At 38.6% G+C, this 24,716-nt stretch overlaps 2 protein-coding genes across 2 annotated transcripts in view; one reads left to right on the top strand and one right to left on the bottom strand.

Annotated features, from left to right (window-relative positions):
• The window catches only part of LRRC20 (leucine rich repeat containing 20), a 373,282-nt gene that overhangs the window by 191,080 nt on the left and 157,486 nt on the right, over nucleotides 1-24,716 (top strand). The gene's annotated exons all lie outside the window — the stretch shown is intronic.
• Nucleotides 13,815-24,716, bottom strand: part of LOC142161212 (ropporin-1-like) — a 49,651-nt gene continuing 38,749 nt past the window's right edge. Inside the window, exon 6 of the mRNA XM_075216593.1 lies at nucleotides 13,815-13,954. Coding sequence (XP_075072694.1) covers nucleotides 13,888-13,954 — 67 coding nt within the window. The 3' untranslated portion in view covers nucleotides 13,815-13,887. The remainder of the gene's footprint in view (nucleotides 13,955-24,716) is intronic.

The following is a 24,716-nucleotide window of genomic DNA, read 5'->3' as shown; positions in this document are numbered from 1 at the left end:
TGACTTGTTACCATACAGTCTGAGCATGGAGTATTCATTGTTTTATAAAGCATTCAATGTGATTGCAAATTAACCTTCTTGTTGTGTTCTACTCTTCGGATGTTGAATACACTATGTACCCTAATCGCCCATCTTTCCCATTGCATGGCTCAGCATGATCCTAATCCACATCGCATGCCATCTGTATAAAATAAATGGAACATATTCAGCTCTAGTTCCACCTATGGTTAAATGTTTAAAATATATAAAATAATGAATTTAAGAAATAAAAACAATAACGTTCATAGAGAGCAGAGATCAATTCTATACCCTGCTAATTTAGACCCTGGCCTATGTGACCTGTCCACAAAATCAACCATGGTTATATATATATATATATATATATATATATATATATATATATATATATATATATATATATATATATAGTGGACATGAATCAGTAGAAGACATTACACAAGCTGCCTCCTATGCAGAGATATCATAGTGACTACTGCAGTGAGTGGGAATTAGTGACAAATTTGTATTAAAAATGTAAAAATATTAAATGCCTTTGAATATTTGACCCAATAGTAATTTAAATTCCTCCACTTGTTTGTATGAGAAAATACAATTGTCTGCTGCAGATTGATTCCAAAAATACTAGCAGGTTTCACACCTTGTGACTTGTAACATAGTGGAGCCAGTCATCTTTCCTTTTTGAGTGATGTGGTGGTTGGTTTATTTGTTACCAGGCATAACATTTGCTAGTGGAATTATTCAAGTATCAAGAGAAGTTGAGAAAATGACACTGAGTTGATTCTAGAAAGGCTCTGAATACAGACAATCAAATGTTCTCCAAAAGACCTTAAATTTCAAATGAAGGGATTAAGTGTCTCTGCCAGTATATTTCTTTATAACTAGAATAGAGCTGCTGTCAAAAAGTGAGCAACCTGGGAGCTTTCTATAATAACATTTCCTTTCTTTTGGCTCCATATAAAACACTCGCTTGTTCTGACATCAGAAAATAAATCTGTATAAACAACTGAGTAAAACGGTTTATTCTTTTAAATGCAGGAATAATAATCTTTGAAAATGTCAGAAACTTTTTGAGTTGTTAATAACATATTTTCATTTTTTTTAAATAAAACTTTATTTTCCATTGTACAGAAATGGAGAGATGCGTCTTTACAGGTATATAGACAAATACATGCATTCAGTGGGATACAGGGTTAGTTAAATAACTAAAGAAAAGGCTTCCTGTAGGCCATACACCAGCCCAAGAGCTCCAGGGCTCCCTTTTTCCGATTTGAGATTTTTAAATCTCATTATGAAGATTTGTGTAAGGTGCATACATTGAATGGGATGTATAGGCTTTGGTTGTGTCCCAATTTATAAAGGGGGGTGGGGAGGGGTGCAGTTGAAGACTACTCATTATAGGATGACCAAGGTTCCAAAACCAGTTTATATTTTTGAGGTTTTTGTGTTCATACTATTGGTGATCTTTTCCATTTTGACATACCATGTGGTATGGATAGCTGTTACAGAGTCAGGGTCGATAACCATGCTCTATCCAGTTCACATTTAGCTGAATGTGTAAACCTAATTTCTCCAGATGTTTGTATAGCCTAGGATGCTAAACTATGTAAACATTTCACAGGGATTATTGGGGATTGGAGAGCCTAGAACCCTCTCAATTACCTTTTTGACCCCATCCCAGTATTACATTTAATGAGAAGACTTTATCTGAGACGATGACCAAGATGCCTTTCCTGGTCACATTCATAGTTCAGTTATCAGTTACAAAATCCTCTGGTCTATCTAGAGGTTGTACACAATTTAGATAAGTCCCCTGTGGGTTGTGGAGAAAGGGCATAATCTTTCAAAAGCCAATGGTCAGGAAATGTTAGGGGGGGAATTTTAAGTGTTTAAATTGCAAATATTCAAACAGTGCCCATTTGATACAAAAGAATAGTATCTGTTATACACGCATGAAGCAATTACAACTCATTTTTGGATATTGTTGCATGTAAATCACTTTTTGTTTTATAAATCTAGGTCTAGATATTTTTCTGAAAGAGGAAAGTTTTCAAAATATGTGTTTTTATTTGTTTGATGTCTTTTTAGGGATGAAACTTGCATACAAGACTAAAGTGAACACATTGTTTTTGTCCCATACTGAAATCCTGTTCAATATTCTTGAGAATTTTACTTACTGAAATATTAATATATGGATAACATGGCTCAATCTTGCTGTCTTTTCCCCCTAGTCACTGACAATGGATGCCTGGTCCTCAACTGATTTCAGAGGTTGCAGTGAGAAGGACTCCACAGTAATAGCTAGCGCATTTCTCCCCATTTTCTCTTTATCCTCGTTTATATACAGAACATATTTAACTTTTTTTTGTTTTCTCTTTTTATTAAATTCAAAAAGTACTGTAGAATAGAATTTCCACATTGAAATACAATCATGAGGTCAAAAGGCCAAACTATAAGAGAGATCTGGGAGGTTAGAGGTAAGGCATATCTCTAACAATATTACTTACTTTAACAAGAACGGATTTTAATAAACAAGGGATAGCGAAACCTAGGCAGGAAAAAGGGAGAGGAGGGAGAGGAAGGAAGATGAATGCAGAGACAGTCAAGCATTCTACAAAAAGGCCAAGAATATCTGAGCCCATAGTGGAAAACATTCTCATCGGCAATATTGGAGTCAAGCTTGCAAGCCCCAGAAGAGACTAGATGCTTATAGAAATCTGAGTCTTTAAAGTCCAGCTATCCAAACCAAATGTTAACAAATTCCTGTAGTGAACCCTGGAAGACTTATGTATAATTGTCCATCTCCAATCTCTAATAATCCAACTGTTTAAACCAATACATGATGTTTTGGGTAGAGGGACTCCTCCAATAAATAGTTACCACCGCTATTGCGGCATCCTAAGATGATTTAACAGAGATTTTTTAAGTCTAGAAATTGGCAATAAGGATAAACATAGCAACCACAATTCTGTGTTCTTAGTCAACCTCCCTCCCAACATTCTACCTGAGATCTTATAACAATCTGCCAAAAGAGAGTCATGCGTGACCAAGACTACCATATGTGGGATCCTGTACCTAGAGTCTCTCCACATTTTCAGCAATTGCTGCCTGCCACAGTAAATATTTTGCTTAGTAATCTTGTACACAGGTACCAGCAAGAAAGCACCTTATACTTGTTGCAGCGGATCATTTGGAAAATGTTTGTCCACTAGTTTTCAGTCATGGAGATCCCCACATACAATTTTCAGTCTCTGGAAATCTCAGACAGCCTGAGAAAGTAATTTTTAGTCAACAATTTGCTGAGCTTAGAAATGGCATGTCTCAGCTGTGTCTCAGAGACTCAGAGCACTTCAAAGGACTTTAAGTCTCTGAAAATATTGAGCAACACCCACATTAAGGAGGAAATATCTAATCTGGAGATAGAAGATATAATCTGTGTCTGCTAATGAAAAATTCTATTTCAACAGAGAGAAAGACCCCCCTTGAATTAATCCGCTCCACAAACCTTGGTATCCCATCCAGAGACCATGTGTTTAAAGCTGCCCTATGAAGGCCGTAAGGAAAGTCTGGCTTATAGGTTAGCATGATAAATGGGGACCTAGACAGTGAGATACATTTCAGCTCCTTCAGACCTCTCCAGCACCAGATGGTAGGGCCAATTGTTGGGTGTGGGATGAGGGGATATGCATGAGCAAAGGTATTACTCAAGCAGAAATTTACATTGTATGTTCCTCAATAGACATCTACTGGTTATTCGGATCCAGCATAGATCTGTAGTATCCCAAAAGGTGAGGCAGCTGTAAGCTTCCCTGAGACCTTCTCCTTTGCAAGATGACCTTTGACACCCTGGGTCATCTCACTCCCAGAAATCACTGAGAACTGCCTAGGGATTTTGATAAGTAGAGTCTCTAATAAGTATAATAATTTGGGCAAGACATTCATCTATATAATATTAATCCAAACCCACCACATAATTCTATGTGCATGACAGGTTTTCAGGTCTGAGTGGATCCGTGACAATAGGGGAAGCAAACTGCTGCAGAACAGTTTGGGATAGGTCCCTGGTTAAGTGGACCCCTAGATATTTTACTTGGTTTGTGTACCAGACAAAGGGAAATTAATGCTGCAGGTCATCAACCAGTTCAGGGGGCATCAAAATGTTCACAGCCAAAGACTTAGGGGTATATTTACTAAACTGCTGGTTTGAAAAGTGGAGATGCTGCCTATAGCAACCAATCTGATTCTAGCTATCATTTATTTAGTACATTCTACAAAATGACAGCTAGAATCTGATTGGTTGCTATAGGCAACATCTCCACTTTTTCAAACCCACAGTTTAGTAAATATTACCCCTTAGAGTAATTAATTTTACAATTTGAGAGATTGCCAAACTTCTTGAATTTGGACATCAGGTTAGGGACAGAGGCCAAAGGATTGTTGAAAGATCTTCTCTGTCTTCCACCCTGAAGCCTGAAATATCTGTATTTGCCCTAAATGCTCTTGCAAGAGTCTCCATACATAAGATAAAAATGAGTGGGGAAATGGGACAACCCTATCTAGTTCCATTGGAGATGGATATAGAGTCAGACAAGGACCCATTCATTTTAATTCTAGCAGAAGGTGTTGAATAGAGGGAAAGAATCCTATGCAGGCAAGTGTCTTTAATCCCCATATGTTTCAAGAGCTTTGAAATAAAAAGCCACTTAACTATGTTGAATGCTGTTTCAGCATCCGTTGACAGGAGCAAGGCTGATCTTCATTACATTGAAATTAAATGAATTAAATTGTCCATTTTGGTAGTATTCTACAGATTGCCCTCCCCAAGACAAAACCCACCTGGTAACTATGTTTCAGTCCCAGTAAGAGTAGTTTCAATCGGTTGGCAGTTAACTTAGCATACAGTGTAAGATCAATGTTAAGAAGGGAGATCAGCCTATGACTCGCACATAACATATTATCTTTACCTTTCTTAGGGAGAACCGTGATAAATTGCATTTTCCCCCTGATATTTCATTGATAAACTGTAGGAGAACAAAGTTTTACTTCTCCCCAAACTGCTTATAATAAGAAATTGTAAAGCTGTCAGCTACTGGGCTCTTGCTGACCGATGATTAAGTCACTGCATCCTTGAGCTACCAATGATAAGGGTTTATCTAATAACTCCTGCATCCCTGGTTGAATTTTGGGAAGCTTAATCTCACTCAGATAAGACTTGATTCCCAGCTGTTTGGAAGACAATCTGTCATCAGTTTCCCTAGGGAGAATATTGTACAATTTGGAATGCTATGTCTGAAATTCCTTTGCTATTTATTTTCTAGTGTGGCATAGCCGACCTGAACTATATTTAATAGAGTGTATGCGGGTAATTGCTTGCAACCGAGCCTATTTCCCCATTGGTAATATCTGTTACATCACTTGCATGTCTTTTTCATGTTATTTGCATATATTATCTTGTAAGATATGCTCAGTGGTGATGGGTGATGCCAAAGTTCAGCAATGGCTGTAGAGGGGAGTTAAGTTGTAGCGAAATTTCACACTGAACTGAATTTCACTGCGAAATAGGTTGTTTCACAGAGTTGGTGAAGTTAAAGAGATACAATCTTCAAGTTCAGTTTTGATTTGCCATTCTGTTTAATGGAATTTTACATTGTTATTTATAGACTATGAATAGTGCTAGAACTACAACACTGTGCATTCTGCTGTGTGGTTTGTTTGGGGTTGGCTTAAGAACACTTCAGGCCAAATTCTCCTGGCAAAAATTGCAGAATTTTAGGGCCATGTGTGGAATTAAGTGAATATTCTGCAGAACAGTTAGCTAAAATGTTGCTTTAGGAAGATAACTCACAGCTGTCTCTCTCTGTTATTAGAATTTCCTATTTTGTTTGTTTGTGCACTGTATCCAGTGTATAGGCAATTACATGAGTACAACAGCTTCACAGTTTTCACAGTGGTTGCAGTCTTGATTGTTAGAGAAGTTACTAGCATATTAAAGTGAAGGTTGTTGTATTTCCTATTTTCGTCAGAAAAAGTCAAAGCATTTGTCTGGAAAAAATCATTTGAAAAGGTGAAGACACTGTGTACTCTACAAAACTCCAAATTAGCTTTGTTATAAATGTTCTCTGTTTTAATCAAACTTTTCTTTTTCAACTAGTGCTATCAACTGTCATACAGGTAATTCCATGACAATATTTTAACTGATAGATATAGATATGTAGCATTATTTTAAAAGCACACAATACTTATAATTCATATTGTATCAAATATGAAAACATGAGCAAAAAAGATGATGCAACCCATAGCAGTTGTGTGTGTCAGGTTTCCTCAGCAATAATACTCTGGGGCATATTCAATTGTCCACGGTTTTCGCCGCGGAAATACTATTACCGGTATTACGGTAATAGTAAGCCGGATTTCAGCTTGCAGCTCCCTGAGCCGTGAGCTGAAATCCAGCGAGAAAAGTACTGTAATACCGTTTTTTACGCGCACTATTACCGTAATGACGGTAATAGTGCGCGGGGCACGTTGCTTTTAGCTGTAACGCCAACAATTGAATATGCCCCTCTGTGTGGATTGGTAGATTCTTGCACAGGAATAGAGCCAGAGATCTCATAGAAGCTTAACTTTTAAACTTTCAGATCGCTGAACTGATTCCAGTTGGACACAGTTGTAAAAATGTGCTGAACAATGTACAGTATATTACAGATTTATCCTCTTTTAACAATCTTCAATTTCTCACAACGACCCCTCTTTTGCGTGACCTAGAGATATGTTCTTGAGCAATGCAGTCCCTAGTTTGGCAAGCTGCAATACATACTGGTATGTAGCCTTTGTAACACTGTCATTTAATACTGTTCCTTGGTATCAATATTTGGTTCATGACAGAGGCTCATGCTGAAAGTGCTGAGGGTCATTCCTAGCACTGTGTGATGTGGGAGCAGGGGTTTTTATAATAGCGAAATTGGTACCCCCGGAGTGGCAGCTTTGCAAACATTTAATTGAAATGATTCTAACAGATACAACCCTTCAATGTTCCAGCTATAGTGAATTTAATCACTTCAATTTGTTAAAATGCATGATGTTTTGCAAAATCTTTTCAATGTAGATTGCACACAGGGATAGATTTATTAAAGTTTATAAAAAGTAAACGTGGTAATGTTGTCAATAGCAACCAGTAAGATTCCAGTTATCATTTATATAATACATTATAGAAAATTATAGCTAGAATCTGATTGTTTGCTATGACCAACACCTCCACTTTTCCTTTTTAAAAGTTTCGAAAATCTAGCCCATGGAGTCAGATACCCATGTGTTTATTTATGTAATAAAAAGTGGACACTTGATTCAAATAGGAGGTTATACTAGCTTAAAGCAATTACAACCTGTTTTTCTACATTTGTCCATATAAATTACTGCAAAATAGATAGTTTTCAAAAAATGTGTTTTATATGTTTTATATGCGTTCCTTGTAGGCATGAAACTCACATTTCTAAGATCTCTCTGCTCATTCTATCAAGAGTAGAAAAAAATACACATACGCAATGTTAAAACAAAGTTTCATTGAATAAAAAACTCACCTAAACCCTTGTTCCCACAGTATTAAATATTCAATCAAATTTTAATGTAGTCCAAATAAAAAGGAAATAAAAACCTGGAAATCTTCTTAAATAAAAGGCAACCCAACTGCTACGAATGCCGCATGGAAAATTATTAAACTTCTTTTCACTTCCAGCAAATCACAATCAACCAGAATGAGAAATATTGCCTGACAATAGAGGTTCGGGGGAATAATCATCATCATCATCATTTATTTATATAGCGTCAGCAAATTGCGTAACGCTTTACAATTGGGATCTTGGCTTTAAACATTTTACAATGGTAGTAAATTGAGGACTGTATATCCTTGATGAGTCCTCCTGCGGAATAAATGCACAGATTATTTCAGGAGACAAATTGTGCTTATTTTGTGAGAGACAGTGACCTGCCCTCTCATGAGTAAGTAAGGACAAGTCTGCATGTGACATGGTCATATCTTGACATAAAGAGATAAGTGGAAAGTCACAAATTAAGAGTTAGAAAGGGGACGGAGTTGGGTCCCATCAGTACAGATTGGGGTGAGGAGTTATGCATGTGGTATGAATCGCATCACTTTATAATACAAAATTCATGCATTCAGCTTCCTCATTGTACAGTAGTAGCAAGCTGGATATTGGGGCAACATTTCATACCACCCACTATGTAAAAGACTTTTGTATCAGATCTCAATAAGCAAAAACTCATGTTGTGGTACTGATCTAAGTTCTGTTTTATTTTTAAAATTGGAAATAAATACTTTCCTTTGGATGCACAGCTTCATAGTAAGAGAACAGATTATAAGGTACAACAAACATCAGGTCAGGTAAATAAACGAATATACTCAAGAAACTTTTTTCTAAATGATAAATAGGATTAAAGAATACAATTCAGCACTCCATTATAATAATACATCAGGAACAAACTTCACATTTTTTTTCTTTTTGAACATAAGTATAGACCGGTCTGCGATAAGGGTTTTGCTAGAGATAAGCTTCCCACGCAAAGCTACCGCTGCATTGGCAAAAGACCAAGGGCTAGATTTACTAAGCTGCGGGTTTGAAAAAGTGAGGATGTTGCCTATAGCAACCAATCAGATTCTAGCTGTCATTTTGTAGAAGGTACTAAATAAATGAAAGCTGGAATCTGATTGGTTGCTATAGGCAACATCCCCACTTTTTCAATCCCGCAGCTTAGTAAATCTAGCCCCAAGCCTTGCTCTGTTATTGCTATTTCAGGATGGAGATAAAAAAAGAAAATGAATGAAAAAAAATATTTATTGTGTGAAAAAAAAAGGTAGTGAGCAATATTTTAAGATATATAGTGGTTGAATTTAGAAGTAGCAGTATGGAAAATGTAAGTGAACTAAATTTTATAGTTTACAATGAAGGCAGTAGGAGAAGAGTCAGTGTGGCACATCACCGTATGCAGTCCTACTTTGACCACTGTATGTGTGTGCGAGTGTGTATATGTATGTGTGTGTGTGTATGTGTGCATATATATATATATATATATATATATATATATATATATATCTATATCCTCCCTGCAAGTTCCTTCAAAAACTGTGTGCAAGTGTATCTAGAAGAGTTGATGCTGTCTTCAAGGTAAAGGGTGGTTACACCTAATATTGATTTGATTTAGATTTCTCTTCGTTCACTCACTTTGCATTCTGTTAATTGATATAAATAAACTATTGACACTGCTATTTTTGAAAGCACTCTCACCTTGCGGCATTTTTTTCACTCCTGCCTAAAACTTTTGCACAGTACTGTGTGTATGTGAATATATATATCAAGTAGGAACACGGAGGTGTGGTCGCACTCAGACGGGACTTATAATCTATTTATCTATAGCAAAATATTGCATTCCAGAATAGACAGGGTGCTCTTTCGTTTGTTCTAGACATAGAACATATAGAGAAGGGGGAGGAAAGAGAAACATGAAAGGCACTCCAGTCCCAAAAATAAATGTCAAATTGGGTTGTAAAACTTTACTTTTATTATGTTATATTAAAAACAAGGGAAAAGCAGCGAAATTTTTTTTTTTTTAAAAAAAATTGTAAATGATGTGTGTGTACTGTATTAAAACATAAGGAACACCCGACAGCAGGACAGGGTAATAGTATCTTCACTCAAATGTCAAGAGAGTGACTCCCAATCATATATTATTCTCTCTACTGGGTTTAAGTCATCACATCTCTGGCTTCTATATATATTGATACAACTGATCTCCTATTATCCATAAAGAGGTTATCTTAACAATAAAGAGAAAAGAATTTCTCAGAGTGCGTTTTATTGCTTAGATCTGCTTCCAGATCTCATTGAGTTATATCACATTATCTGGATTAGTGTGTCATAAGTTAGTTAAACACATTTATAAAATAATGTGTAGTTGTCATTAGTATCATATGTATACAATACTTAGATTTTCACTGACGTGATTCACAGTTTCTCAAAAAGAGGAAGGGTTTCTCCCAGGTTCTCTATAGTACAATAGATCCCTAGCGGAGAAGTGTAATCATACATGAGTTACATAATGTCCAGGATTAATAAGCACATAACATCTCCGCTCACATGAGCTGGTCAGTGAGTTCGATTCTAATATTTCCTGGGCTACTCATATAGTTACAATAATCCCCTCGGGGGTCTTAATAATGTATTAGATCCCTAGCGGGGGGGATGTAGTTATGAGCGAATCACATAGTACTCAGAATTGGTGTACACACAACGCCATTCATGCGATTATAGCAATACTGGGCTGCCTATGTAATATAGTGATTCATTCTAAGAGAACATGTCTCTATATGATTTGTGCAGACCTACAGTAAGCGCACACATAACGCCATTCACACAATCTTGTAGTAATACTAAGACGAGGAGATACAGTGCCTGCCTGTTCTGTCGAGTGTAAGTGACGTCCTAATGACGCCACTTTACCCCGACGTACGTTTCGCACATAGCTTTTTCAAGGTAGTGTGAATATATATATCAATATTCTATTTTTTTCACAATTTGATTTTTTTCAAGTTAACTCTTACTGCTCAATATCGCAGAGACAACTAAGTAACACTCCGCAAAATGTATTGTTAAATTGCAATGACAGGTGATTTCTTTCAGCAATGCGTTTAAAGGCAAATCTTGCCTTTAATCACATTGCCGTTTTAAATGTAGCTGTCAGTTGCCAAATATCGGCAAGTTGCAAAAAGTGCTGTTTAATACATTTACCCCTTGGAGTAACAACAGTGCATGGGAGTGTGTATAATGCAGAGTTTGGAGCAATTTTCATGATGGGTTAACATGTTTGTATATAAGGTTACCCTGAGTGAAAAAAGCATAGAAAAAACATGATTTTTGTTCATTCACATAGTGTTTCAGCGCAATCTAAAACAACTATTACAGTAAGACACCTTTCAAAATACCCCTAAGGTATTGTTTTTTTTCTTCTTTAGAACATATGATTTTTTTTTTATTATTCCTTTTGTTGTTCTTGTATTTCAATTATTTAATATTTTGCAAACTCATTGAGAATTGTTTTGATGATTCCAACCCTCATGACATTTTCTATAATTTCAGAAATTATTTTGTGATATTTGCAGATTTTGCTGTTTCTTGTCATTGTCATCTTCTAGTTTGTGTTGTGTGTACCCTTGAGCCGTATTGCTTATATGGCTAGTCCCCTGACAGGTACCAAATGTAATACTTCTGCATGTTTTGATTTGATATTATTTTTTTTTTATATATCCTCATCAACACAATTGAGTCACTTGTGAAATAACAACTGTAATGTTAGAATACTCCCAACTTAATAAACATAACACTCACATTGCATTTTGTCTAGCATTGGGAATTAAACTGATTTTTCTCTCTCTCTTTTTTTTTTTTTTTTTATTGCCATGTTTATATAACACATTTTTTCCCCTTTGCTGATAGTCACTTCTGACTATATCATCTGTGATAGATTTTTACATATAATCATGTTTGTACAATATATGCTTACTTTAGACCTTGTAAATCTTTTTATGTATTCGCAATTAGTGAAGTTAGTCTAATTTCTTGTTCACCAAAATTTTTTCTTAGGGAGCAGTTAGTCAAAGGGTGAAAATCACTATTGCTAACACAAATTATTTTTTTTCATCACCTTATATATTAAAGCGATAGCCCTGCTGGCATTAAGTACCATCAGTTCTTACTAGCTAGGTGGTGCTAGTTGCCTACTGTTCAGGAAACTGAAACTACCATCCTCCCCCACAGGATTGCAAAGATGTGTGACCACACCAATCTGCAGCTCAGTATAGGGCTCAGTGAGGAGCTGAGTAGAGATTGCCTTCTGAGACCAGGAGATCTGAGAAGATGGCTTAGAGAGGAACTGAGCAGATGGTTCGATGGAGAGCTGATGAGACTGCTTAGTGAGGTGCTGTAGTGTGACCAGCAAGAGGCAGGTGAGAGAAGCTGCAGTCCCAGACAAGTTGGAGACAAACAGGTGGTCTGTTTACCATTAATGTTTTCTTGCAAGACAGAAGCTTGGGAGAGTCCTGTACTTTTGAGAGGAAGACCACAGTGGCTTGCTGAGAAGGCAACTCCAGCTATTAGAGGACTTTGTGCAGCCTCTAAAGAAAAGTGGTAACCAGCCTAACTGGCCACTGGTGAGACAGGTCAAGAAGTAAGGTAGTATCCTGCATGGGGTCTAGGTGTTTGTTGTTTTCTTTGAGACAATGTTATTTTGCTGCAAAGCTGCTGATAATTAAAACAATGCTCAACCATTGAGTTTGCCGGGTGGAGACTCTTATTTTGCACCTAAACACTAGGCAACCACACGTGCCCTGAAGATCAGAGTGGGTACCTGGGGAGGTTTGATTGATATTCCCTGGCTCCCCTCACCAATGAACGCCTGTAGTGACTGCACGCAGTATAGTTCCGTATGACATTGAGTCTACCCAACATTCCACTCAATTCACATGGCATAGATTTAGGGCTTCTATGTACCCCAGTTTTTTATGAACCCAACGTAAGAAGTATTTATCCTAGTCTCCAAATGACAAAGAGGCCCACAAATCATGTGTAAATGGATGTTTCCGCATGAATAAGGCAAATTTTAGTAATGCATACATCTCCTGATATCTCCTGCATTAACCAAAGTAACGTTCTTTACCACCATCCCCATACTTCATAGTTGCCTACCGGGAGACTCCCAAATTTTTCAGCGTTGGGGAAAGTGGTTTCTAAATGCGGGGCTAAATGCATCGTCATAGCCCTGCCCCCTGCTGTAATTGACTTAAATTGGCACTGTTTAGCAGAGGAGTGGGGCCTAAAGACACTATTCGGGTGGTCACACCCCCAATACGCATCATCAAGATCTTTCCTCCCGGAGGCGAGATCTCCAATGTTGGTAAGTATGCCATACTTCTCTCTAGGCACAGGAACTGGATTAATTTATCAAGCTCTGACAAAGCTCTCTTTTTTTGTAACTTGCTAACTTTATCTGAGGATGGCATAGCATCTGATATCCATGTCTAAAGTACTGCTGAAGAGGATAGTGCATTGGCTTATGTGCAGATTTAGGGGCATGCATGCATGATGAGCACAGCCAGGGAGAGAAGCTGGAAGTTGCCATTTGCCTCTGTGATCAGGATTATTATGGAGACTGCACTGGGACAGCCGCTTATCAGAGGCACTGTTCTGGCATGATTATAATGATAAATTGCACAGAAACTGCATCTCTTATCTCTGCAAAATGTGGTGATAAGAGATGCTAATTAATGGGCTAAAATTTAGAATATTGAAAAATAGAGCTTCAGGGCATCCTTAGATATAATTATTCTTTAACCAGTGCTCAGTAGTAGCAGTGAATAAAAACTATTACTTGTGTGGTTGACTATATTTTGTGTTACGTTTCTCCATTCTTGAAGGCTGTGTAAAGGTTAGAGCCTTTAGTCTACTTTAGTATACTCCACCCTTTAGTAAGGTGCTAGATACTCCAGACAACAGACATTGTTAAAGGGACATTAAATTCCATTTTTTTCCTTGCTTCAAATAAGCTTTTTTACTGCTGTTGGCAGCAGACACTGTTTCAAAATGTACAGAAACTTTTCTGTCCAAATTTTTATATAAATATATTTTTCTTTATTACTCCATTAGATTAATAATACTCAGAAGCTTGAAAAATGGGGTTAGTGTCCCTTTAAAGTATCATACGAAATATAGTCTAGAACAACAGTGAAATTTTTTGAATTCCTGAGCATGTTTTTTTTGTACTTCTGTATGTGCCTTCACCTTGTTCCAGGATACGTGTGTTGTTTTGTTACTCCAGGAACACTCTTGGGTTATTCATGAAGTTGTTTGGACTTATCAGCCCATCGGGTCCAATTCTGTTGAAGCAAAAAACTTAACTTAGTAAACTACAAGTGATACAATCATTCAACATATATAAAAAAGGTGCACATTCAGAGTTAGGTTAGTTTTTATTTTTTCTTAGGTCTTTTTTTAACTACTACCAATACCATATTAAGGGGTCTACTTATCAAAGGCCAGAAAAAATGGCGGTTTTACAAATGATAGTGCTTGATCATATAGATCAAAGATAAAAATTTAATTAAATTCACTTTTTAAATTTACTACTACTGACGGTAGGAAAAGGACGTGTGTGATTAGTGGACATGGAGATGGAGTAAATGGGCCACTTCTCCACAGCAGCATAGCTCTTCTCTTTGAGACACACTTTCCTTGTGTTTCTATTGCATGGAGAAGCTGCAACGTCACAGATAAAAAGCTGCCATTTGCTTCTCTTTGATGTCAGTGCTTCTCCTCCATGTCATTGTCACACTAGGCGACCACTTATATTCTCCTAGTGGTGGCGTCAACCTTATCTCAGTGTATAATTAAAATTGGTTGTAGATCTGACCATTCACCCACTAAATAGGTGAATTAAATTATGTGTGTGAGAACCACAGTCATTGTTATTACCATTACTGGTTCCCAAATATTCTTTGATCAGGTATGCCTAACATGTAACTCTTGATTAGTATCTCTGCTTGTTGCATCTACTTGGCAATTTATTGCTTGAGAGCTATTTATGCTCATTAATTTACAAAAAAAAAACTTGCTAGCCCTTTTAGTGAGCTCTGTCTGTATTAATCTATTTAAAATAGTTTACTTGGCATGTTTTCCTGAATTCATTCTCTGAAAAGGTTTCCTCTGCTTAATGCAACATGGAGATTGACATGTATTAAATGTGAATTGCTTTCCTTAGTCTGTAAATAATTTTAGCAAAATGCTTTCAACATGTAACACCCAGGGTTGGATTTTCCACTAGGAGATTGGCGACCACATGACATCAGGTTCCACCTGTGGCATTTAAAAAAAATACTGGGGGAGAGCTGTTGGGAACCCACGGCTCTTGTTTGTGCAGTCCTATTAGGGCTAGCTCCGACCTAAGTGTCTGCCTCCACCATTACTGTGCTTATTGGTGACTGGCTCCATTCTCTTCATTCACTCTCCACTTCTCCTCTCTGCACATGTGGCTGGTGCAAAGACCCCATGTAGGTAGGTAGTGGAGTTTGCCTCCCGAAGAATACAAAAATTGATAATTGTTGGGGGCAGGACCGGACTGGGACTAAAAATCAGCCCTGGCATTTAAAGCACACAGGCCCACCTGTTGTGGGCTCCATGCACTATATTGCTGCACACTGATGCTGGCATAGTGTGCGTTTCTGGTGCAGTACAACTTGATGTAGTATGAGTGTGTGTGTGGGGGGTATTTATTTCTCCTAATGACCCTCAACATTACATTGTTAGCACTGCAATTACATCAATAAATACCAGGACAATACATTATTAGTACCCAAATTACAGCAATAAATAACCCCCCCACACACTCATGCTACATCAATACCCAGTCATATTGCAGCAAACAGCATTACCCCCCCCCCCCCCACACACACATTCCAGCAACCAGCATTACTCCCCCCCTCCACATTCCAGCAACCAGCATCACCCCCACATTCCAACAACCAGCATCACCCCCACATTACAGCAACTGGCATCACCTCCCACATTACAGCAATACCCTCTCCTACTTATTAGCAATACTAAGCCCCAAACACACTACAACATTGCCACCACCATGCCACCCCATACTACAGGAAACCAATGTTTTGCTGTTTCAAATCTCCCACAAAATAGCAACAACAGAGTACTGACACACATATAATTAACAGGTACTCTTTTCCCTCAATTAAATAGTAATGGCAGAATTTTCATGAATCATTCCACATGAAATAAAACAACAAATATATCAGAAAAAACATAATTATTGAACGATCATTTGAGCCCACACGGCCACATTAAAAGTATTTCCATCTACAGCAAAATGTCAGAGAAAAATATTTTTTTCACTACATTAACTGGATATGCGTCTTTTCTATACATTTTAAATAACACAGTAGATAAATTAAGGGGGATAGAGGAGGTGGGTGAGAGATAATTGGATGTGATCCATCAGTTTGATTAGATAGGAAAAATTTAGATTATTTACCTGGAGACGTCTACCCCCTTGACTCACAGGCACAGCCGACAAGAGGAATTTTGGGCCCCTGTACAGCAACTTCTTTGGGCTCTTGTCATATTCAACAATGAGAATATTGCCTTTGGCAGAAGTCCATATTATGCACACCGTAGTGCCCCCAGTTCATATTATGCCACATAATATTACCCTCAATTCATATTTGGTCATGCAGTAGTGCCCTCAAATCATATTATGGCATAGTAGTGCCCCCAAATCACATTATGCCAAGATAGTGCCCACAAATCATATTATGCCAAAATAGTGCCCACAAATCATATTATGCCACAATAGTGCCCCCAAATAACAGTATGCCATAGTAGTGCCCCAAATCATTAGTAGTGACCAGATAAAAACTCATTCACAAATAAAAATTGGTACAGAATATCATATACTGAGAGTGTGAGTCCCAGGAGCAGCTTAATACACCATTTACAATGCAAACAAAAATAGATATATTGACACAATCACAGATTTATGACAAGCAGCGTTTTTTCCTCTTAATTAAAAATCTCTATACAGATAAATATGCAAGAAACATTACAACGTAATAATGAACAATACATAGTGTTTTAAACGTCATTGGGTACACAGTAGTGCTCCCAGTTCAACAAAGGATAGTTAAAAACACATTGCACACGAGAAAATATATGAACTTACCTGATTATGGCATTCTGTGTTCTGTTCTCCTACTGGGCGCGCTGGGCGAGGAGTGATCAGCAGCTGTCAGCTCACACAGTAAGTCGGGAGCAGGGACAGAGGGCAGTGGTAGAAGGGGAAATTTAGAAGTGGGGTATGGAAAATATATGTGATTGGAGTATGAAGGCTTGATTTTTTTATTTTTTTTTAAACACTTGTCCCCTCTGTGCATTCCCATTCCTCATTACTACTTGTGTTTTATGATGGCTGCATCCCCGGCATTCCCATTCTTAAGATGTCTCTCCCTTTACACTTTCTTTTACCTATGCCCCTGCACCATCTTCTCCTTTGTCTCTCTCACTTAACCCCCTGCACCACCTTCCCCCCTGGCTCTCTCACCCATCTTCCAGCACCCCCTTTCCCCCTGGCTCTCTCACCCCTCTTCCAGCACCCCCTTTCCCCTGACTCTCTCACCCCTCTTCCTGCACCCCTTTCCCCCCTTGCTCTCACCCCTCTTCCCCCCTGGCTCTCTTACCCCTCTTCCTGCACCCCCTTCCCCCCTGGCTCTCTCACCCACTTCCTGCACCCCCTTCCCCCTGGCTCTCTCACCCCTCTTTCTGCACCCCCTTCCCCCTGGCTCTCTCACCCCTCTTCCTGCACCCCCTTCCCCCGGCTCTCTCACCCCTTTTTTTGCACCTCCTTCCCCCCTGAATCTCACCTCTCTTCCTGCACCCCCTTCCCCCTGGCTCTCTCACCCCTCTTCCTGCACTCCCTTCCCCCTGGCTCTCTCACCCCTCTTCCTGCACTCCCTTCCCCCTGGCTCTCTCACCCCTCTTCCTGCACCCCATTCCCCCTTGGCTCTTACCCCTCTTCCTGCACCCCCTTCCCCCTTGGCTCTCACCCCTTTTCCTGCATCCCCTTCCCCCCTGGCTCTCACCTCTCTTCCTGCACCCCCTTACCCCCTGGCTCTCTCACCCCTCTTCCTGTACCCCCTTTCCCCTTGTCTCTCTCACCCCTCTTCTTGCACCCCCTTACCCCTTGGCTCTCACCCCTCTTCTTGCACCCCTTTTCCCCCTGGCTCTCACCCCTCTTCCTGCACTCCCTTCCCCCCTGGCTCTCGCACCCCTCTTCCTGCACCCCTTCCATCCTGGCTCTCTCACACTACTGACAACTCCCCCCTCCCTCCTGCGAGAATCGCGGCACCGACCCCTCCCCTCCCCCGTGATCCCCTCCCCCATTCAGAGAAAAAAATCTGGAAACTTTGTCCACATTGCAGGGCCCTTCTGGCATTTGCCAGAAGTGCCAGATGGCTAGTCTGGCCCTGGTTGGGCAGTGATGTAGTATTACTTTTTATGTGGGGGCTGATGGCAGTGGTGGGTTATTGATGTAATATGAGAAGCTGATTATGGTGAATGGGTATTCATGTTATTTGACAGGCACTTTATTAAATGTGGGTGCTGTTAATTTTGTGTTGGGACTCCTTATTACATGTGGAGCCTATTAATGTTATAAGGGGAGTCTGTAATAAATGTAAGGGCAATTAATGTTATGTGGGAGTTCTTTTAAATATGACATCTTTTTATTTAATGTGGGGGCTATTACTGTAATATGGGTGTTATTAGTTTAGTTTGGATCGCTTTAAATGCGGGGTCTGTTAATGTAATGTGGGATCTCTATTACGTGTGAGGGCTAACAATTTAATGCCAGGGCTCATTGGTCGGAAAAAATGCCTTTTTATTAAATGTGTATGCTCTTAATTTAATTTTGGGGCTGGTTTAGGGGAAGTAGGCCTAGCATGTTCACACATTTCTCGGTTTTTTAGGTGGTGAATTTTACCTCTTTCTTTTCCAAATAGGGATCCAACATTCCAGGATCCAGGCAAACAGCAACTGAACTTAAGGCATCAGCTGGTAGTGAAAGCTGCAAGAATTAGGTAAGAGAGAGTACTACAGTCTACCAACTGTCTAAGTTATAGTGAGACTGTCCCATGCTATCAGAATTTTGTTCTGACTAAAGGGATATTTAGGAGGTATGTCCAGCTTCACACTGGTTGGCTTGTGAAGGTGACAGCACATGTACCTGAACAGCGGTACGCAGAGTATTGATGGTGTGTTTGTAGGGGCTGAAGTGTAACTAAATACTGTCTAAAAAGTTAGACACATGGCTACACTGACAATAAGATGGTGCCTCTGCTGTGTTGTGGAAAATGCATGGCCCTGCCTCACAGTAATTTGATGCTGCTTACTGAAAATGTGGTACCATATACAATATGTGGCCATATAAAGGCTGCCCCCCTTGAGGTTTGAGTGAGTGTGCAGAGATCTACATGGCCTGATTATCCAGTAGGCCGACTAAGTAGCAGGGGAGGTTGCAAAATTAAATTGAAATTGATTTTAACATATAAGAGAATAGTTGTTCTCCAAAAAGAAAACATGAAAGAAACATGTAATAAGGTAGGTGCTTGAGGATAAGTGAATAGGAGAGACAAGGATTGAGACTGGCGCAGATGTGACAGCCCCCTCACCCTTCACCGTTAGTGACACTCATTCATGCTTCTGTTCTACTGTACAGTTCTGATTTTAATGAAAACGCGAGAGATAGAGATTGCTGTGACCCTTCTAAAAAGCCAAGTGTAGCTGAGTTTTCAAAAACACATGCACATAATAATTGGGGGTGGGGGAGGGGTGAAGGAAGCTGGATATTAAATGAAAAAATAGTTCATTTTAACTTACTGCATATTGGCCTGGTGTGGAAGGCGAGGGGGCGCAAAATGCGTATTAGCCTAAGCCAGCCTGAACCCATAATCAGGCCCTGGAGATTGAGATAACAAGAGAAATAAGAAAGAATGTTAAGACAGAGGAAGACTGCTGACTACGAAATGAGGACAATGCAGAATATCACCAACTAATTTTGTATGTAAATTGGCTTATGGGTACTCATATAGAGATAGAGCCAAATAATCCAGCCTTAAATAACAAGAGCAGCCAAGTATTTCAATCAAAGTCAGGAGAAACTAAGATCAATTATCCTAATACTACAATTTATTAGACAAGAGACAGCGAGAGCGTTGCCAGGGCCCTCTTAACAACATTTGGGGCCCCCGGGCAAAGCAGTGCACCGGGGCCCCTATATATATATATATATATATATATATATATATATAAAATAAAAAAAAAAGATTATATATATGGGCCCTGCAGCCCAGGGGGCCCGTCAGAGGCAGCTTAAAAAAAAAAGTTCCTGAAAAAAAGAAGAAGAAAATACTTACCTTGCTCTCAGCTGGCGATCCGGCTCCCTCCCTGGTCCCCTCTTCGTGCTGCGCTCCGCAATGGATGTTGGGCGGGCGTGATGATGTCACTCCCGACATGCACTGCGAGCGCCGCACGGAGGAGGAGACGAGGGAGGGAGTTGGATCGCCAGCTGAGAGCAAGGTAAGTATTTTCGTCTTCTTTTTTTTTAGGAACTTTTTTTTTTTTAGCTGCCTCTGACGGGCCTCCGGCCACCTGCCCATTGTGCCCTATGGAAGAGACGGCCCTAAACGTTGCAATCCCACAGCATACAACTGTCAGCTCTTCATGAATACAGTTATGCAGTAATTGAAGGGATGAGTTGATTTGTATACTAAAATTATGTGATGCAGCAACACAATTTGTGCTGTCAAGTGTTCATAAGTTGAAAGACAAGAAACTGTAAATACGAGACCAGGTGGGCGCCATTATTTCATAATTGGTAACCGTGCATCTTTTCACCTGCTGCATCTGCAGGATACCTATTTTCCTGTTATCAAATCTGCATGTGCTAGCTTTGACCCAGAATATTCTGAGGGGGGAGAGACTGAGCTACAGCCCAGTAGTTCATCCAAGAGTAATACTTTTAAACTTAGTAACACACTACCACAACCCCTCCAGACAAGCAGTGGTTACAAATAGAATACTCATGAGCATCAGAAAAAATTAAAGAAAAACACAGCTTTAAACTGGCAGCTGAGAAACACGTAAGTGTTTTGCTGTAGTTCAAGGACTAGGAAAAAAATTCTTGATTTTATTACCAAAGAAAATGAGAATTGTATCATCCTTTTCATCTTTGAAGTGTATTTTCTGAACTGTAAACAAGAAATTATCAAGCAAGAGAAAAGGAACACATTTAAGTAAAAATGGGTAAAGAACATTTATTTAATATCATTTTATTTGGGAAGAATGGCTCAGACCACAAATGTTGCAAACCATTCATTTGTGCTTAGTAACCTATTTAATCCGCTATACAATAAACACAATTGGCTAAGAAATCGTATTGCTGGGATTGTGATAAAAATATAGCATTTATAGCAAGTACTGGTAAGTAACTTTTTCTGCAATTTTAAACTTTTGTCAGTAAGCCTTCTTAGAAATGTGTGGATGTAGTAAATTAAATGTACTGCAAGTCTTATTTTTTTTTATACTCAAAGCTCTAGGATGATCTCCTGAGTTTAGTGTAGATTTTCTTTACGCAAGTTTAACCTGTTATTTTGTTGTGTGGCAGGAAGGTGAATTATTAGAGTAAGATTAAAGTCCAAAATAGACCCAAAGAGTCTGTTTTGAAAACAAAACCCCTTATCTACCAACTGGTCATTTGCTAGATACAGTCTTTAGCACAGTATATTAAGCACTTATCTTTCCTGCAGTGTTTCCATCTTCAGTGGGCAATGCATATTGAGTCATTTGTATTCGTCTGGCCCCAGTAGTCTGTCACACATTGCTATCATCAGGTTTTAACTCAACACAAGATGAGGTGACAAAGGGAGATTACATACATGATGATAAAGCATTCAATATGACTAGTGTTACATCTTCAAGATAAATTGTCTAGTTTGTACATTTAGCCTGAAAAAAGTATAATTGTAGCTAAAAAAAATGATTTGGTTGGCTGTTAGTGTTGAAGACCTGCCAGCCTCATTGGCTTTGTAGGGATGTATTGGAAATCTTGTCTTTTTATAAGAAAAATGTCCAGCTCCTTGCAAGTTCAGAACCAGCATTTCTACACGCAAGAGAGCACAAAAGGTAACCAGCATCTAAAAATTGTATAAAGATATAAGTGAAAGATTGCATAAGTGGGCTACCAATTCCTTTTAAAACTTAAAAAAGCATATCCACTGCTACACAATAGTAGATACTGGCCATTTCTTTAGAATCAGGGGATTAATTTAGTGGATTTGGCACGTAAGTGCTCCTGGTTTTGCACAGAGAGAGGCCTTCTGCATTTTAAGGGTAGGCACAAAAGGACACATTCTCTTGCAGACCAGAGGTGCTAGAACCCATCCTTGTCCTTTATATGTTGTCTTTTTGTCTTTTTAGGAAAAATAAAGAAACCTATAAATGCATGAAGGGGATGGTAAAAGGGGGTTGTAGCATAGCAGTTATCCAATCTAGAGTCCAAAATAATGTTTGGTCTCCTGTCTCGGTGGTCCCAGGGCAAATTCCACTTTTGCCCATTTATTTATATGGCCTGGTGCACTTTGTACTTTGTTTTTTTTTTGTGTACTAAAGAGGAACTGCTTCCAAAAGAGGCATAAGTTGGTACCCATAGAGGTTGTTCTAATAACCTATCAGCCTAGGGCAATGTAACATTAGCTGATAGGACTCTATGACCTACCCTATAGGAGTGGGTAATTATGAGTAGCACTGAGTCATATGATTAACATTTTATTCACAGCAATGAGGCCAAATCACGTAACCAGATGAAATAACTGGACCGTGTGAATTAATAATAATTCTAAATTCCTACAAACTATGCAAAAACATATGAACATTTCTTTAGAATTCCATCAGCCTAAGTATTTAATGCCCATGCAGTCTTTTAATATAACCCTACCTCACTTCCCCACCCTATTTATTAATATATGTTGACATTCAGCATCCTCTCTGACCTCTTCTAGTCTCCTTGCCTACACTGTATCATCTTTTCACCACCAGCCAACACCCATGCTAAGAATTGCCACATTCTTTAAAGAAAAATATGTTATGTTCTAGCCTGATTAATATTACTGGTAAAACGTCCTTCTTTTATCAGCTAAGTCAGTAGAATACTGGCAAGTTAACACTACTCTTCACCTGCAGCCACCATAACATTTATGCAGTCCTCTAAATACTGCACATCCACTGTCATTGTCAATACTGGAATGTTTAGCATCTTTACCATCCAATATAGTGGTGTGGTAAGCTGCATGACCCTTACTCATCCTATGCACAAACCAGTGGTGTACCAGACTTGACATCCCATGCCCGCTTATTTTATCCCATCCTCAATTCGTCTTTACAATAAACATGCTAGTTTGAAGGCAGCAATAATCCCGACATTAGGCAGATGTGAAAATTCCGATTACTATAATGCCTACGACGAGATAATAGTGACTTACCATATAGCAGACATACCAGATTCCCAACACTCTTAATTGCGGCGCGATGTAAATCATGACTTTCTAAAATGTCTACAGCTTCAGTTACGTCAGTTACAATGGCTACAGTGAGATTGCCGGTTTGAAAGCAGCAATGGCCGTCTCTGCTGCCTGGATTACATTACACAGGCCAGGGGGTCCGCCCATTGTCGCTTTAAAATCTGTATGTTTGCTATATGATAAGTCACTATTATCTCCTTGTAGACCTTATAGTAATCAAAATTTTTACGTCGACCTAACCGTTGTCGGGTTTATTGCTGCCGAAATAATGATTTCCACCGAGGTTTACAAACATTAGCAGTTGCTATTCTAGAGGTATTGTATTATTCTGCAGTTGTGTTATTATTATTATTATTTTAATGTGATAAACCACATACACAAAATTAAATGTAGATGTCACTTTAAACAGAACCAAATAAGTGTAAAAATCCATCACAATAATATCAGACATTTGATTCCAGTGTCTAACTTGCTCTAGACTGAGCACAGTCAGTTGCCATTTGGATGATATGCGTCACTACACATTTGCATGTTTGCACTTCCAGGGCCCTATACAAGTCCAGATCTCCGACTGTTTGCATAGTGTGTCTTTGATGCACTCTGCACTTGCCCAGAAACCACACTTACACATCTCAACGCAATTACACGTAATTCATATCCGCACAAATCTGACACTTACGGCCCCATATGGCTTGAGAGGCGGAACACGGGAGAGGGGGCAGACTAATGCTGGCGATGTATAGTAAGGGCTTGTTCACACAGATGCGTCTATTTAAAATTGTTTGTTTACAGTATGCTTGTTTTCAGCCGTATATTTTACACCTGTTACAGGGCAGGTATAAATGATAGATAATAGTGAGGACTGACATTGCAAAGTCTTTGATTACAAACTTACATATATGGTCTCTGTAGCTATCACAGTACAAATGTATACTTTTAAGCTTTATTTTCAAAACTAATTATATATACTGTATGCATTAAATACATATTTTATAATTAATGATTTTAAAATAGTTTATGATACCATGATGTTTACGATGCTGTCAATATAGCTTTGATTGTATTGAAGACATGTATATTCTCATGCACTGTTGTATGTATTTACATGTATATTGTCACAAGTGAGATCAATAAAAAAAAAATTAAATATAAAAAACAATAGTTTATGAAACTAAAATAAAAATTAAAGAAGTAAATGGACTATATTTGAAAACACTTTTTTTATTATTATATTGTTAGCATTTATTTTAATTTATTTTCAAATAAAAGTTATGTGCCTTCTGATGTGAAATAATTGTAAACACGCATTTGCATATACTTCAGTCTGTTATCTGTGTCTACACAGAAGTACTGTTTATACAGAGCATATATCCATCCCTATTCTAATCGTAAGGTATCTTAAGAAAATCTATGACTTAGTAGAAACTATGGGGAAACTATGGGGAAACTATGTAAGCGTTGTATTCTATTTCTAAACACGTAAATTATGGTCAATTTGCAG

The sequence above is a fragment of the Mixophyes fleayi genome, chromosome 6 (genome assembly GCF_038048845.1).
Source record: "Mixophyes fleayi isolate aMixFle1 chromosome 6, aMixFle1.hap1, whole genome shotgun sequence".
Lineage (NCBI taxonomy): Eukaryota > Metazoa > Chordata > Amphibia > Anura > Limnodynastidae > Mixophyes > Mixophyes fleayi.
The sequence above is the reverse complement of the archived record's forward strand: the minus strand, read 5'-3'. Positions and strand labels throughout refer to the sequence as shown.